The sequence below is a fragment of the Aspergillus heteromorphus genome (assembly GCF_003184545.1).
Source record: "Aspergillus heteromorphus CBS 117.55 chromosome Unknown BO70scaffold_1, whole genome shotgun sequence".
Taxonomy (NCBI): Eukaryota; Fungi; Ascomycota; class Eurotiomycetes; order Eurotiales; family Aspergillaceae; genus Aspergillus; species Aspergillus heteromorphus.
This window is the reverse complement of record NW_020290406.1, coordinates 1,936,858-1,953,255: the sequence shown is the minus strand read 5'-3', so window position 1 is coordinate 1,953,255 and position 16,398 is coordinate 1,936,858. Positions and strand designations below refer to the sequence as shown.

At 58.2% G+C, this 16,398-nt stretch overlaps 6 protein-coding genes and 1 non-coding gene across 7 annotated transcripts; 5 read left to right on the top strand and 2 right to left on the bottom strand.

Moving 5' to 3' along the window:
• Positions 1-70: 70 nt before the first annotated feature.
• Positions 71-1,607, top strand: BO70DRAFT_357739 (dihydroneopterin aldolase). The gene is made up of 2 exons (XM_025542111.1): positions 71-1,180; positions 1,250-1,607. The coding sequence occupies exons 1-2, from the start codon at positions 317-319 to the stop codon at positions 1,436-1,438; spliced, it is 1,053 nt and encodes a 350-aa protein (XP_025404343.1). The 5' UTR covers positions 71-316; the 3' UTR covers positions 1,439-1,607.
• Positions 1,608-1,850: 243 nt separating this feature from the next.
• Positions 1,851-2,476, top strand: BO70DRAFT_357738 (uncharacterized protein). The gene has a single exon (XM_025542110.1). It carries the CDS (start codon positions 1,983-1,985, stop codon positions 2,193-2,195), a length of 213 nt encoding a protein of 70 aa, XP_025404342.1. The 5' UTR covers positions 1,851-1,982; the 3' UTR covers positions 2,196-2,476.
• Positions 2,238-4,439, top strand: BO70DRAFT_357737 (AGC family serine/threonine-protein kinase). Its single transcript, XM_025542109.1, has 2 exons — positions 2,238-2,304; positions 2,398-4,439. The coding sequence occupies exon 2, from the start codon at positions 2,547-2,549 to the stop codon at positions 4,308-4,310; it is 1,764 nt and encodes a 587-aa protein (XP_025404341.1). The 5' UTR covers positions 2,238-2,304; positions 2,398-2,546; the 3' UTR covers positions 4,311-4,439.
• A 220-nt stretch (positions 4,440-4,659) lies between these two features.
• BO70DRAFT_357736 (uncharacterized protein) lies at positions 4,660-8,442 on the top strand. Its single transcript, XM_025542108.1, has 4 exons — positions 4,660-5,347; positions 5,401-5,713; positions 5,760-7,408; positions 7,469-8,442. Exons 1-4 carry the CDS (start codon positions 5,079-5,081, stop codon positions 8,253-8,255), a joined length of 3,018 nt encoding a protein of 1,005 aa, XP_025404340.1. The 5' UTR covers positions 4,660-5,078; the 3' UTR covers positions 8,256-8,442.
• Positions 8,443-8,594: 152 nt separating this feature from the next.
• Positions 8,595-8,665, top strand: BO70DRAFT_t23. Its single transcript has one exon. It is a non-coding gene; the product is annotated as a tRNA-His (tRNA).
• A 1,895-nt stretch (positions 8,666-10,560) lies between these two features.
• On the bottom strand, positions 10,561-12,753 carry BO70DRAFT_367680 (fungal specific transcription factor domain-containing protein; the record flags this gene model as incomplete). Its single annotated transcript, XM_025544578.1, has 2 exons — positions 10,561-10,638; positions 10,792-12,753. 2 exons carry the CDS (start codon positions 12,751-12,753, stop codon positions 10,561-10,563), a joined length of 2,040 nt encoding a protein of 679 aa, XP_025404339.1.
• Positions 12,754-13,803: 1,050 nt separating this feature from the next.
• BO70DRAFT_357733 (putative cyclin) lies at positions 13,804-15,853 on the bottom strand. The gene has a single exon (XM_025542107.1). It carries the CDS (start codon positions 15,774-15,776, stop codon positions 14,136-14,138), a length of 1,641 nt encoding a protein of 546 aa, XP_025404338.1. The 5' UTR covers positions 15,777-15,853; the 3' UTR covers positions 13,804-14,135.
• Between the last annotated feature and the right edge of the window lie 545 nt (positions 15,854-16,398).

The following is a 16,398-nucleotide window of genomic DNA, read 5'->3' as shown; positions in this document are numbered from 1 at the left end:
CGCCATTGCCATCCGGTCGCGGCGAAATTTCCGTTCGTTGCACAAAGCCAGCCAGGCAGCTTCATCTCACCCTCCAGCCCCTGGAGCCACTCATCCTCGTCCCATCGATCTACGCGGAGGTGTGATTAACCTCCTGGTCTGAATTGTGGGTACTCCGCCCCCCAGTCCCCCGTACCAGACTCGCAATCCCCGCCCGTCTGGCAGTTGACGTCACGGCGGTCCCCAACCTCTGGGAGCTCCAGCTCCTCCCCACGGCCAGACAGCTAAGCTCCAGCTAACAGCTCCAGCATCCTTCCAGCTCCCACCCCCAGCCACCATGGCTAACGAACGCGTGAACGTCCACATCCCCTCCCACCCCGCAGTGCTCGATAGCGTGCGCCTGCGCAACATCCAGCTGCCTCTACCGGCCGCCCCGGACCCGTGGCACCGGCCGGGCAAATCGCAGCCCTGCACCGCCTCGCTGAAGCTCTCTTACTCCTCCGCCGTGGCCGCCGCCAATGCCGACGATGTCTCGCTCTCCCTGGACTACGGCAAGCTGTACCGCCGCCTCGAGGAAGACATCCACAACCTGGGCAAGCACCCCGAGCACCCGGGCCACCGCATGGTCAGCGTCGACGGCAGCCGACGCGACGAGATGCTGGGAAGCGATGTCGGACAGGACGTGCGACTGACGGCCGGCATTGTCGCCAACTGTGGCCTGGGACTGCTTGATGAGACGGCCGCCGGGGTGCGGCGGATGTCGCATATGCACAACTCCCAGCGGCGGAGCAGTGGCTCGATGGGTTCCCAGGTCCAGGCTCAGGCGGCGCTCTTCGGCCCCTCGTCGACCTCCCCCATCGACGGGGTCTTCGGGCAATGTGAGGTCTCCCTGTACCTCCCCAAGGCGTTGCTCCGGGCGGAGGAAGGGCTCAAGTACCGCAGTGTGACGGTGTGGGGATACCGCCAGGGACCCGACGCGGCGTTGGAAGACCCGGCCAAGTCGGAGCGGTGCCCCGTGGTGCTGGAGGAGGAGTTCCGGATCGATGGCATTCGATGCTACTGCATCCTGGGGGTGAACTCACACGAGCGGGTGGAAAAGCAGGCTGTTATCATATCGCTGGAGTTCAAGGGGCCCGGGCAGCTGCCGTGGGGGTCGACGGTGGTGGACACGTATCAGGCGATGACACGGGCGGTTGCTGAGGTGGGCTAACCCTGCTTTACCCCTCTGCTTGTTACTGAAGACGTGGCTAACTATTTTGTGTTTGTCTAGCGGGTCGAGGGAACCGCGTTCCAGACGGTGGAGGCCCTGGCGACGTTTGTGGCACGCATTGTGACGGTGGAGTTTGGCAACGAACGGGTGACGGTGCGGGTCGAGAAGCCCAGCGCGCTGGCATTTGTGGAGGGATCGGGGGTGGAAGTCACCCGGTCACAGGCGTTTTTCGAGGGCAGAGATGCATGATGTTGAGGTGGAGGCATAGGGATAGGGCATCATCGGTCTTTAGGGGTTTAGGTACTAGTCTACTCGGTACACTGCACACTGCAACTGCACACTGTGGTCCGTACACATTACTTTATCCCTCCGTACTGGCACGGGTCTCACCACGTCACTGTGCCCCTCTACACCCTGCTATACCTGGATATTACCCGATTGGGGCATCCGGGGCCATCCATGATTCCATCCAATGACCGCCACACGTGAAGCTGTCCGTCCCCATCGGGACTAGCGTCGCTTAGCACCGGCGACCGCTGATTGGCCCGTAGCGGGCGAAAAAACAGCGCGGGCCGGGCAGCCTCAGGCGCTCAGCCTTAACCGTCCGTCAATAACACTTCTTCGTCTTCCCTCCGCCCTCTTATTCCTTGTTTTCCCCCCCCCCTCTTCAAAAGGGTCCTCCGTCCTTTCTCCCCTCGGCTGCTCCCTCGCTGTGCCTTTGTTTCCACGCAAAGTCTCCAGGACTTTTTAATCTCTCCATCTTCGCCTTCTTCCACCTCACGACCGCTCCTCTATGTGCCTGTCTGTGCTGCCCACGCTTTCTTCGTCTTCCGTTCTGATCCACTCCGCTGGCTGCTCTGCCTATCCCCGCGCTCTCTCGCTGACGGCTCTCGACTCGGACTCGCTGTCCCTCGATACGCCCTCCTCGACTGGCTCCCACGCCGTGTCGTCCAACCCCGTCATCTCCGACACGGTGATCTGGCTAAGGGTCCATGGTCCGTCCTGAAGAAGGGCGGACGGTAAATCGGCGCGATCCCCGACGGTTTCCTCGGGCTTCCTGGTAGCGTTCCCTGCCGGGTGGGTGACCATCTCGGATTGCTTGCCATACAGATAGTGTACGTTGGGTGATAGTCTCAGGGCCCCTTACGCAAGAAGTGGGTGTGGTGTGTCAGGCTTCGAAACCTAATTTTCTCTCCGTGCGTCCTTAGATTCACAGATCGACCTGCCCCTGAGTTGTTGTCGATGCCTGGGCGCATCTGACTACCTTTGGCTTACGCATCGTGCTACCGCCACTCTCGTCGGACGCCGTAACGGACTAGATTATCTACAGGAGAGGCCCATGGAAGACTACGACAGAATGGATACCTCGGCGCATACCGGGCAGGATGACCTTTCGGTCGGGGACGTGTTTAGCCCGCAGGCCGACATGTCACATTCGTACAAGGAAACCACCTTCCACGACCCCCAGGATGCCGGATGTCGCACGAGTGCCCGCAGTCCCCAGCGCACGCAGGGCCCGATGACCAAGGGACTCGCGGTCCACGGAAATGCCTTTCCAGCGCCGGAGCTGAACGCGAACCCGCTGGCGGCAAAGGCCGACCGACGTAAGAAGAAGAAAAAGCACGCCGTCCATGAGGTCGCCCCCGTTATCAACACTGTGCGTGGGTTTACCCCGCGCGGCTCCGGCGATGAGGACTCGGACATGTCCGCTGCCAGTTCCCGTGCACCCAGCTCGCGGCCGCGAGCACCGGCTGGGGCGAATGGAGGTAGTCCGTTGATACAGCCGGCGGCGGCCTGTGGAGTGAGCGCCTTGAAGCTGCAACTCGATTCGATGAGCCTCACTGGCAATGGGAATGGGTCCCGGTCTGGCCTCCGCTCAGAGACCCCCAGCAACGCCAGTGTGTGTTCGGACAGTGACCAGACGGAGGTTCTGACCAGCTATGAGGTGCCCCTGGAGCACGACTACGTCAGCGCGGATGCAGCCGCCGAGGAGACCTCGCAGAACACGTCGAGTGTGCGGGATATGCGCACTCGGTTGTGCCGAAAGATGACCACCGATGACTTTGAGCCGCTGCTCTGCCTGGGCAAGGGGTCGTTCGGGACGGTCTTGCTGGTGCGCCACGTGCTCACCGGGAAGCTGTACGCGCAGAAGCAATTCCGCAAGGCATCGCTCACCGTCCACAAGAAACTGGTCGAGCAGACCAAGACCGAACGCATGATTCTCGAGAGCGTCAACCGCCATCCGTTCGTGGTCAAACTCTTCTACGCATTCCAGGACCACGAGAAGCTATACCTGATCCTGGAGTATGCCGAGGGCGGCGAGCTGTTCACACACCTGGCTCTGGAGCGCATGTTCGACGAAGACGCCGCCGCGTTCTACATGGCCGAGATGGTGCTGGCACTCGAGCATCTCCACCAGAACGTGGGTGTCATCTACCGCGACCTGAAGCCGGAGAACTGCCTGCTGGACAACGAGGGCCATCTGCTGCTGACGGACTTCGGACTCAGCAAAATCGCCCTGGACGACGACGACCGCTGCAACTCCTCGCTCGGCACCATCGAGTACATGGCGCCGGAGGTCATCCTGGCCAAGCCGTACGGCAAGGCGTGCGACTGGTGGTCCCTCGGGGCGCTGGGCTACGATCTCCTCACGGGGTCGCCCCCCTTCAAAGCGAACAACAACGCCAAGCTGCAGGAAAAGATCCTCAAGCAGAAGCTCACGCTGCCGTACTTCCTGGGCCCGGACGCCAAAGACCTGCTCATCCGGCTGCTGCGCAAGGAACCGTCGAAGCGGCTGGGATACCACATGCCCAAGGACCTGCAGACGATCAAGAACCACCGGTTCTTCCGCAAGATCGACTGGAAGGCGCTGGAGCGGCGGGAGGTGGCGCCCCCCATCAACCCGGTGGTGACCGATCCGGCGCTGGCGGAGAACTTCTCGGCGGACTTCACGCGACTGCCGCTGAGCCCGCGTGTGCACAGCTTCGACGAGCACTACGCGGCGGCGCGCTCGGGGGGGCTGCGGACGGGCCACGACGGACTGGGCGAGACGGCGGATCTCTTTGGCGGGTTTAGCTTTGTGGCTTCGAGCAGTTTGCTGGATAATGGGATTGGGGTGTAGATGTAGAGGTTTCCTGGTCTGAGTCCCGATGTTGGAAAGAGATAGATAGAATACTCCATGGTTGTCAGCAATGAGAGAGCGTTGGTTGTGCAGTGGTGTTATTTGCAGTTTGCAGTTTGCAGTTTACAGCGGTGTTACTGGTACTTTCCACGGCGGGAGTGACCAACCAGCTGCAGGTCTGTGTGATTGGATATTGACTCCGTACTATGTATTACTATGCACTGCCAACCAGCATAATTATGTAATTGACGGCATAACTGGGCAGCGTCGTCGCCAAGTACGGGAGTACGGGAGGAGTAGAAGTTGGTTTGGTTGCAACTTGCAACTTGCAACTTGCAACTCCCTCGAGCTTTACTCCACTCCCACTCCACTCTTCTCTTCTCTTCTCCTCCCCTCTCCACCGATGCGGAAGACATTCCACTTCCAGCAGCCAAGCAAGCCATCCCTCAGCCGAGGCGTTGCACCCATGGAACGATCATCCGATCTAGCGAATCTCGCAGGGCAATCATCGCCCTTCCTGGGCCGGTCCCTCGCCCTCCCTCGGGCCCCTCGTGGCCGACCAGTCAAAATCATAAAAAGGACTTGATCGGGCTCGATGGCGATGCTGACGCCGGCAACGTGCCTGTCACCCTCCTATCTCGATCCTCTAGCTATTCTCTGCATTCCTCATCCTCCTCCCGTATCCCTTGCATTCCTTCCCCCTCCCCCCCTACCCCTATACTTATGTCCACTCCATTTCTCTAGGTAGATAATCCTCACGCCATTGCCATGGCCGACAGGACTACTGCCCCCGAGGCAGAGGTGGATGCGGATGCGATTCCCATCCCCCCGGCCATCCAGGAGAAGGAGGAGAAGGAGGAGAAGAAGAAGACGACGGAGAAGACGAAGAAGCGTCGCATCCCCCCCTTTCTCGATCATTTCAATGCGCGCGACCTCAAGGTCTTCTTCCGCTGCTGGGTCGCCGCCTGGGTGGCCTGCCTGTTGATCTTCATCTATCCTTCGCTGAGGACCATCGGGACCGCCACCTTCTTTGCAGGGTACGTCCATCCGTCCCGTAACCACCGCGCTGGGACATACTGACTGCGGACAGTCTTGTTTTGATGTTCCTCCCCCCTTCCGGCATCCTTTTCATCTATCTCCTGGGGGCGGTTTCCCTCTTGATCGGTATCTTTCTGGCCTGGGCATGGGGTGTCATAACCATGAAAGCCGCCATGGCCGCCAGACCCGCCGCCGAAACGCAGGCCCGACTGCTCGCGCTGGAGAAGGTTGCCGTGGCCCAGGCCCAGAATTCGACCCTGTCCGTCTCCGACCTGGCCAAAATTTTGGTCTACGACGGGTATATGCTGGATGCCCGCGTCACTGCCGTGACCTTCTGTCTCCTCTGCGTCTTCATCTATCTCATGGTAGGTTGTTCCACTGCCAATTGCAGTGCCCAGACTGACAGACCAGGCGCGTCTTCGGGCGAGCAACCCCAAAGCAGCCTTCACGTCCATCTTTGGAATCATCATCTCCGATCTCTTCCTCAATTATACGCCCCTTCTGCCCTCGTTCTCTGGCACTTTGCCCCTGACGCTCGTCAAACCGGCGTTGATCGGAGTTGGAGTCGGCGTGGCGTGCTCGGTGCTCTTCTTTCCCCAATCGACGTCGCATGTGGTTTTGGATAGCATGGAGGACATCATCAAGCTCCTTCAAGCCCCCCTGGCGCTCACGGTGAAGACCCTCGGCACGGATGAGGAGCAGCGCGACCCGGAACAGCTCCGCATGGCCCAAACGCTCGTGATACAGAAGTACCGAAGCATGGGGCCCGCGCTGGCCTTCTTGCCGCTGGATTTCTCCGTCGGATGCTGGGGAGCAGAAGATGTCACTTCCTTCCAGGATCCCTTGCGAGATGCCCTCGCGGCTATCCTCTCCCTTTTGGAATTTCACATCGGCAGGGTCGCGGGTGAGGCGTTGAGCCAGGATGTGCTTCGGAAGTATATAGACGAAAAGCCCGACGATGACGACGAAAAGCGGACGCGCGAGGTCGGCGCGCACCAGCTCTCGCAGTTGGCGGAGCTGCTGCATGGATTCCGCAACCCGGACAGCCACCCGCTGCGCAAAGAGGTCCTCCGGGAGCTTCGGAAAACAAGCACCACGGCGGTGGACGTCTGCGTGAAAGGCCTGGACGCGGTCCGCGAGTGCATCCATGTAGTAAACTGTCGACGCTGGTTCGGACGGCCGTCCAAGGCCGAACGCGAGCAGCTGCAGGAGCGCTGCGATGGTGCCCTCGAGGACCTGCGTCAGGCCCGGGCCACCTTTATCAACAGCATCAGTGAGATCTTGATCAGGGAGCAGGAAAACCGCATGGGCGACCAGCCCAGTCACTTCCGGCCCCTCATGTTCGCGATGGTGTTCGAGGAGCTTATCTCCAACTCAATGCAGAAGACCGAGGCCCTCCTCGTCCGAGTATCCGAAGCCTTCCAGCAATCGACGAAAGTCCGCATCTACTGGCCCACCCGGTTCCGATACGCCGCGGCTTGGGCTTCCGAGAAGGAAGTACAAGCGCCAGGGTCCCAGCCAACGGAGGACGACCCCGACCGCGACAGCGTCGACGACGTCACGAAAAGCGCACAGGAAAGGCTGCGGGCCACGCGTGGGTATCGCACCCGACAACGCCATCCCATCAGTCGTGCCATCCTGGGCACCTACCACTGGTTTACTTGCGACGAAGGCCTCTATGGCCTGCGTATGGTCGTCGTCACCATCGCTCTGGGCATCCCCAGCGCGATCCCGAGCAGCGCGGGTTTCTACTTCCGCGAGAAGGGCCTGTGGGCGCTGATCATGGGTCAGACGGGACTGCTCGTCTATATGGCCGACTTCACTTTCTCCGTGATTTCGCGACTGACCGGGACGGTGATCGGTGGCGTGCTGGGCCTGCTGACCTGGTATATTGGCTCTGCGAACGGGCCGGGTAATCCGTACGGATTGGCCGCCATTACCGCCGTGATGCTGCTCATACTGGTCTGGGTGAGACTGTACCTGCCACCCCTTCTGCTCCAGGGAGGGATCATGGGTGCCGCCACCTTCCTGCTCGTCATCGCATATAGCTACGACGATACGTGAGTTTTTCTCCTCCCTCTCAACCGCAACCGCAACCGCAACCCAACTAACCCACCCAGCCACATCCCCCAATACGGCAACCCGGGCGTCGGCTACAACGTGTTCTGGCGCCGTCTCGTGCTGGTCCTCGTCGGCGTCGCCGCGTCCGCCATCACCCAGCTCCTCCCCCGGCCCCCCTCCGCATCACGACACATCTGCAAGAGCCTCTCCCGATCCATCCGCACGCTCTCAACACACTACGCGCTCTTCCTCTCCGTCTGGGCCAAAGGCACCACCGAAGGCCGCCAACTCGCCGAGCCTCTCGCACTGCAACTTGCCGAATCGCTCGTCGCGCTTGACGGGCCCACCCGGCTCCTCAAATTCGAGTTCTCCAGCTCCCGCTTCGACAGCGCCTCCCTAGCCACAGTCAACCGAATCTGCCGCAGCCTCAACCGCCACCTCGCCCGTCTCCTCCTCCTCTCCGCCTCCCTACCCCACGAATACCAAGACCAACTCGCCCGACAGACAGGCCTCCGCGACCACCGCGTCATCGGCCAAGTCATGGCCGTCATGGGCATCTGCGAACAGGCCCTGAAGACGGGCGACGCCCTGCCCGAGATCCTCCCCACTCCGCTCGTCAAGCAGGCGGTCGAGAACTGGGCGTGCGGACGCTCCGGCGAGATCATCTCGAGCGAGATGATCCGCGATGAAGGGTACCGGCGGTTCTGTGTCGCCGCGAGCGCGTACTTCGGGTTCCTGGGTACGGTTGATGAGCTGGTGTTGGTGCTGAAGGGTGTCTTGGGTGAGGCGCATCTGGTGGGGAGGGAGATGAATTGGTTGTTGGGGGATGTAAATGGGGGTGTGTGAAGACGAGGACGAGGACATTCTAGAGAAGTACCAGATAGTGCGGAGGGGTACACTAGAGTACACTAGGGTAGATCAGACTAAAGTAGCGTATATATAGTAAGTAGACTAGACTAGACTAAACTAGAGTAAAGTAGATCTGCTACCGATTACCGATACATATACCATACTATACTAATATAAACATGACGCATATCATACAATTCATACCTACATACCTACCATTCTTTGTCCATACTCAGCACACCCCCCTTCCCTCCCTCCCTCCCTCCCCTTGCCTATGCAGTCATGACAGAACACTTACCCTATAACGCAGTAACCAGACCCTCTGCCATCACAACAGGTGCTGTGGTCTAGTGGTATGACGTCACGTTGTGGCCGTGCCAGCCCCGGTTCGATTCCGGGCAGCGCCAATCATCATTTCTTCATTATCTTTTTGTTTTTATCTTTTGTCTGTCTTTTGTCTGTCTGTCTGGCTGGCTGCATGTGTGTATGTGTATGTGTATGTGTATGTGTATGTGTACGTGTACGTGTACGTGTACGTGTACGTGTACGTGTACGTGTACGTGTACGTGTACGTGTACGTGTACGTGCACGTGCATGTGCATGTGTATCTATTCATGTGTATATGAGTACTATATAAGAGAAAAAGGCAGGAAAGGAAAAATCCAAGAGGGAAACGGATGATTTGGCAATAACTACTCTCATCGTGCGAGGGGAGTATAAGTAGTAAGATGTGACGTGACGGGGTTGAGTCGAGCTAAGCGCCTAAGCAGCAATACGCCGGCGACAAGACTAGTTAGTGAGGTAGTATCTATCTTAGTATCTATACGGGGGTAGAAGTACATACTTATTTACTTAACTAGTAAGTAGGCCTTGGCTAACCTAGGCCTTAGGCCTAGATCTAGATCTAACTAGACCTAGACCTACTTAACTAGTTAGCACTTAGGGGGCGCGGAGGTGGGCGGTGAGAGTGAGAGTGAGAGTGAGAGTGAGAGTGAGAGTGAGAGTGAGAGTGAGGGTGAGAGTGAGAGTGAGGGTGAGAGTGAGAGTGTACACTCCCAGGACCAGCGAGGATATTTCTGTATAACCCAAGTTGAATCCATGATGGCCACCTAGTAGGTAGGTAACCAATACTGTTGTATAGGGATAATTTGCTAATATTATATATATATATATATATATATATATAGTTAGTCTAGTAACTTGCGTTGAGTATTTTTACGGATCCTATTTTATGAGGGTGTAGCGATTGTATGAGGTATGTAAGTAGCCCTTCTGTAACAGTATCATATGATGAATGGAATGGTTGGTAGGCCCTATGTAGCGATCTATTCTATGCTACAGAGTATACGGAGGTGGGATAAGAGATTGAATGAGGAGGAAGGTATGAGCTGGTACTATATAGTTAGGTAGGTAGGTAGGTAGGTGTATTGCTAATTCTTCATCCACACATGCATGCATCTATTTATCATCCATCGCTCTCTATCTTCTTTGATTTTTCTTCTTCTTCTTCTTCTTCTTCTTCTTCTTCTTCTTCTCTGTGCTCTCTACCGGGGTAGACAGACTGCTGTAGTTGTGATATATCATGGTGAGATAGACCATCGCAATATAGAAACAGACAGATAAACGTGACGATATAATTTCAAGAGAGAGATATATCGAATATCAGGGATGAAAGTGATAGTAGACATAAGAGGGTCTTAAACTCTTGACGAGCAAGTACAAGTACAAGTGGAAAAGGAAATGGGAAATAGGAAAATATAAATCGAAAAATTGAAATAGGAAATAAGAAAATATGAAATAGAAAAAAAGAAATAAGAAAAATAGGGAATGTAAAAGAGAAAGTACAAAAATAACAATAGAAAAACAGGGAATAAGAAATAAAAGATAAGAGAAGAGAGAGTAGGAAAATAGGAAATAGGAATAAAAAATAGAAACGTAGGGAATAGAAAATAAGCAACAAGGGAAATTAGTATTGAAGTCGAGCACAAGCACCTTCAAATAAGAATGTGGGTAGAAGATCGTAATAAACTGGGTATTTGTAGATCAATATGTAGGTAAGTGGATGGGGAATGTATCCTTGTACATACAGACATGCAAAAGGTAGTGGTGAAATACCGTGAAGGTGATAAGAGCCGAAGGCTATCTCTAGCTGAATTAATTAATCAATTCGAGGCATGAGTCTGTCCGCGCGAGAGCAAAACTAGGCTCTCACCATGTATGAGGCCATAGTCTATGCTGAAACAGACATCTGGATGATACAGTAAGATCTCACTATCGGATGACCAGCCTCACTGAACAAGGTTCATTGAAACGCAGCATCCACCGTACTAAACCCCGTGACGTAGGGAAGTTCCCCCGGCGTGTTGGCATAGATAGGCACCTGCACCGAGGGCAAATCTAACGGCACGGCAGGGGTATGCACCGGATCTGGGGCGGGAAGCGTCACCGTCAGCGAGGACGATCTGCGGTGGTCAACGGCAGGGGGCACAGGCGCGGGCGCAGCGCCAGCAGCGCCAGCCGCAGGAGTAACAACAGTCATGCCGTCCCAGACGGGTGGAACGGATTGTTGGAGATCGAGTTCCTGTTTGTATTTCGAGAGACGATGGAACCGGTCCTTGACAGTGCGCCAGCGCCAGTCGGTGAGGAGAGTATCATCTGCGAAAAGCGAGTCAAGTTTCGTGGCCAGCCCCAGCAGACGAGCGAGGCCCTGGAGGACAGGGGGCTCCCAGCACTGCCATTGCTTGTGGGACAGGGAGAAGAGGGTGTCGATGGCGCTGCCGCAGGCCTCAAGACCGGCCATGTAGGAGCGGACGTAGGACTGGGTGCTGGACGGGGTGAGGGCGGCGGTGGAGGAGGGGAGGTTGGCGAGGACGGGGAAGCTGTGGGAAAAGAAGGAGATGCAGTCGGTGAGGCTCTGGACGAGGTCCACCGTGACGGCGATGGCGTCCATGCCCATACCCATGTCCATGCGCGGGAAGAGGAGGTGGATGAGGAGCGTGCGGTAGGCGGTTAGGATCCAGGTCTGGGCCTCGCGGTCCTCCATGTTGGCCTCGATAATCTGCACGTTGCGGGCGAGTACGGCGCGGGCCTCGCCGCAGAGGTTGCCCAGGTCGACTTTGTAGAGCTGGATGTTGCGAAGTTGCTGGTGCAGCTGGGTTTGCCAGGAGTTCTGCTGCGAGAGTGGCGACTCAGGGGCGTTGGACCGCCGCGGGCAGATGGAGTTGAGGTGCACGACGGCGGAGGTGATGTGGCTGATCGTCCAGATCTCTTGGATCCAGGCGCTTTGGTGGGGGAGGGTGGAGAGGTTGTCTGCTGCCCTGTCGAGGCGCAGGATCAGGGAGGCGTGCTTGTTCATGGGCGGGTGGGCGTTCATCATGGCCAGCGCTGGTAGGCTGTCGTCCACGATCTCCAGGTGCGTGAAATACCATACCATCAGGGCCAGCGTCATCCACCCGAGCACATGCATCATCTCCAGCTCGATCTGCACCAGGTTGATGCCGTTGATCTGCCGCACGTCTCGCGAGGACCGCGCCAGGGTGTCCATAGTGAGCCGCGTCACCGTGCGATTGGCGTAGATGCTGTACGCCAGCGCTTGAAGGTCGTTCCCCTGGCACGTTTCATGCCACGCCAGCAAGCTCAGGGCCTGTGCCGTCGAGAGGTCAGACGAGGCGGTCGAGATGTACTGCAGCCGCGACGAGGCCCATCGCATGAGTTTCTCGGATTCCGCGATCGCCTCCACGTCCCCGAGTTCCAGCTGAGCGCCCCCCAGGATGACCGCGAGCAGGAGAGGGTCGTAGGAGTTGCCCCGGACGGCGCGCAGCAGGAGCGTCTTCGAGAGGGCGATTGACAACGGGTGCGCGGCAAACCACACGTCGATGAGCTGGGTGATGCGGTAGCTGTTGTACCCGGCGAGTGGCGCGGGCTCGAAGGCTTTGGACGACCCGTCTGGGGTGGACGCCCCGGAATGTTTCCAGGACTGAGCCTCGTCGGGGAAGAAGGAGAGACAGTCGAGACTGCTGAACCGGGCCACCGTGGCATCCACCAGATCCTGGGTGAGGACCATGACGAGATCGCGATAACCAAGCTTGGGCGCCCCCAGATGCAGCGACCCGGTGCGAGTCAAGGGGAAGCCGTCCAGGCTATGGCCATGCAGCTTCTCCCGGGTCTCGGTGGAGACCTCCAGCAGCGCCTCGGCGACACTTTTGAGACGCGGAGAAAACAGCTGACCGGCAGCCCCGGTCTCGGACGGACTGGGGGGCGAGGTCCAGGGGGTCTGCTTCATGATGGGATCGGAGCCAGTTTGCCTGGCGACTGGACGGTGGCCCGAGCGAGCGCCAGTGACGCGGGGACGGCCCTTGGGGCCGCCCTGGTCGTAGAGACATTCGATCTGACGGTCCTTGCAGGCGCTGCAAACGCTGGCGCCGGAGCAGCGCAGCTTGCGACTGCGGCAGAACCGACAGCTTCGTCGCCGGTCCGTCGCGGGAGCCGATTCCATACTGTACCGCCGACAGTAGTCTAGAACTTTGACAGCAGGGAGGTGGTGGCTCCGTGGCTTCGAACGTGGCATCGTGGAGGGTTTTGTTGCCGGACGAGCATTCTCGGGATTCAACATGGTGTAGAACCGTCAAGCAGGACCCAACAGGCTGGAGCGGCGGAGCGGGTCGTGATGTCAAACATTCCAGCGGGAGAGACCATGGAACGAGGCAGCCTGACGGATCCAGCTGCCATCAGCCAGCCACTCCCTCGAGGAATCCGGCAGTCGACGGCATTCGACAGGTATGCATGGGTGCAGCAGTAGTATGCTGGACTTATTATCCGAAGCACTGCACTTTTCCCCCCCTCCGACAAGTTGACAGGGACAGGAGATTGAATGCCAAAACATATTTGGCAGGAGGTGAAGTATTTGTCACGATTGTTCAGAGTCGAGAGAGTGGTGGGTGAGGAAAGAATGATGGACAAGACAAGACAAGACAGGAAAGGAAGGTCCGGACAGCTGCCAGCCTGCCAGGCAGTGTCAATGTGAATGGCCAGACCCGGCCGTCTCAGACGCATTCAGCAGCCCCCGACAGCCAATCAGCAGCCAGAAGGGTAAAGGGTCCGTACCACACCATCCCCGATGCGGCCAGTCTGGGGGTCCCCCGTGGCCCGAACAGGCCTAGCGGCATAGTGCCCACGACTAGCCGGATGTCGTTTCCACCAACCGGTAGCGACCCTAAGTTGACGGCCCGTTGGCGCAGCAAGGGACGCCCCAGGAATATGTAAGTACTGAGTAGTACTGAGTAGTAGATACTGAGTAGTAGTGGTAGACTGGTAGTATCCGGGTAGTAGGTAGGTACATACGATAAGGCGCATGGTCTACGTGGCCCGGATCAAGGCATGTTGCGGGTGGGAGATACCTAGATAGATAACCGCAGGCGTGGTAAATAAGAATACATGAGGAATCCCACCCCCCCCCCCCTCCATATCCCCCGATTGGGGGCTCCAATTCTTCCATGCTGATCGCTCTAAGACAACAGAATGACGATGGGAATAGTGATAATAATAACTGCTTATCGATATTAATTACATGTCGGGTTCGTCGCAGATATCTGTCTCTCCCGTGCAAGTTATGTGGCGTGGCCGTCCGGCCTCCTCGTTCATTTAACAGCCCGCCGTCAGTCGGAGGTTAATGGGGAATGCGTGCGTGCATTTCCGCGGTGAGGAGGACAAGTATGTATGCAGGTATCGGCGGCTCCTTCCTGCGCAGCCGAATGTCCTTGGTTTTCGCTGGCCCATGCGGGATACAGCGTCGGTGGGCTCGGGGAGGGTGGTTGATTGGGCTCGGGGAGGGGTGGGGTATGGGGGTTCGTCGGAGGAGCGGAGAGGAAGGTGACCACCCTATAACTCGCCCTCTTCACTGCCACCGCCCTCATCGTCCCGGTCAGGCGCCGGGGGAGGCGTCGGCTGCGCGGGGGGTTGGGGCTCCTCTTCCGGGGGTGGTGGCGGAGGTGGCGGAGGTAAATGCTCCGGGTGCGAAGGCTCATCCTGCGACGGTTGCCTGCCACCGGTGGAAACGGACGGCCGTCGTCGTCCCGAGTCGGGCTCAGTATCTCGGTCGCCACGATGCCGATCTGGATGGCGCCGGTCCGTTCTGCCAGAGACGCCTTGAGGAGGCATGTTTTGTTGCACAATCTCGTCGATCCGTTGCTGGATGGGGTCGACTGGCATCCCAGGTTTCACTCCCTCGGGCCGGCTGCCACTATCACGCCGAGAGAACGGTCGAGGCGCGGGTGGTAACGGATGTGGGTGCCGGGGCTGCGGGTATGGCTGCGAATGCGAGGGAGGAACCGGGGGGCCATGTCCATTTGCAGAGTGGCGCTCGTGCGAGAATGATGGCCCTCCGCTGGTGGCGGGCGCCGTGGACGGCCCGTGTGAGGAAGTCGGATTCTTCTCGGGGGGGCCCCCCTCGGAATCTTTGCGTGGTCGCTTGGGGGATCGTCCCCCATTCAATTTCGGGTCTGGGTTGGGCGAGTCGATCGAGTCGTTGAAGGAGTGGGCGTGAGTCTCCTCGTCGGGTTCCCTCGAGCGTTTCCGTCCGTTGACGAGGTCCGCCTCATGCGCAGAAGTGCCCGCCGGGCCGCCCGCGTGCGGGATCCTGGTCTTCTCAGTACCCTCGTCTGCGCTGATGGGGGTGGTTAGGTAGTACAGGTTTCGTTTCTGCAGCGCATTGTTTTCATAGAGCTTGGCCATTCGGGCACACGCGCGACGCACCTGAGCCAGGTCTACATCGAGCTGCTCCCACCACGGGCGGCCGAGCACGTCGTCTTCAAACCCGATGTCACAATGCCGGGCGGCAGCGTACAGAGCGGCGGCCGCAATGGTGCGGGCTGTGAACTGCAGGCAGAGGGCGGTGTATCCGGAATCGTTGACAAAGGCCCATGCGGCGTTGCGGAGCGGTTTGTGATCCTGCATGCCGAGAAAACAGATGAAGTCGTAGAGGATGCGGTACGGTTGCTCCAACTGCAGGTCGAAGCAAAGCGCCTCCAAAAGGACATCTTCGTGGACCAAAATGTTGTCGCGCCATCGCCAGAACTCCTTGGACTGCTCGTCCACCTCCAGGTTGGGCTGTTTCTGACCCACTCGACAGCACGCTATCACCAGCTCCTTCATCCGCCGCACGTTCTCCTCCACTTTTGTAGCCAGGAAAAGCGACGTCGCCGCGGTCGTATACGGATGCATCCCAGGCCGCTGCGGCAGATCAACCATGCTGTATCGCATGTAGAATCGATGGAAGTAGACGGCGGCGGTGGCGAGAGTGAGTTGCGGTAGCCTGAGCAAGAGACCCACCTGAGAGATAAAGTTGACGCCCTTGCTGCGACTCGTGTGTTCGGCCTCCATGGTCATGCCATCCAGTTGCGATGGTGTCCGCGTGAGCTCCTCATCGGTGAACAGCCAATGCGCCTGTGTCGCAAGGAGAACGGGGTTCGATGGTGCAGGCACCGGCGGTATTTCGGCGGATCGGGCTGCTGGAGACGCCATATTGATTCCAATTCTCGATACTCTGTAGGGTGGTCAAATTCTAGCGGCGTAGAGCACCGTCCGAATGGAGAACAGAGGCGGGGGGGGGGGGCGGTAATGAAAGAGTTGGAAAGGAGCTTGCGGGCGAAAGAGACGGGATCCGGTGAAGACGTGGAGCCGCGTGTGGAGATCACGCTGGGCCGGTGGATTGGATCGACCTCCTGCAACTCTTTCGTACTTTTAGTACATATCACCGGGGTTCGAGATGTTAACGGGGCGTGTTAATCATGGCGGAAGAGGCCCTGCATCGCATCGGAGCCGATTCTTCGGGGGGGGGGGGATCTAGGCCACTCGCACCACAGCAGAGAGGAAGGTGGTGGAAGGTGGTGGAAGACGGCGAGGGGAGAGTGATCGGAAGGAGCTTGCAGACCGAAAAGGTCGGTGGGAGAGAAGCGGGTGGAGAGGGAGGATCGATTGAGGCCGTTGAGTCTGGGGAAGAAGAAGGCCGGGCCAGCTCCTTTCCAGCCGTGGTTTTTCTTGACTTCCCGCCGCCCAATGACGATGCGCCCCCGGATCATTTGTTGTTCCGGCGACGGATCGCCGGTGTTACTACGAGCAGTAGAGCATTACACGGAGATTACAC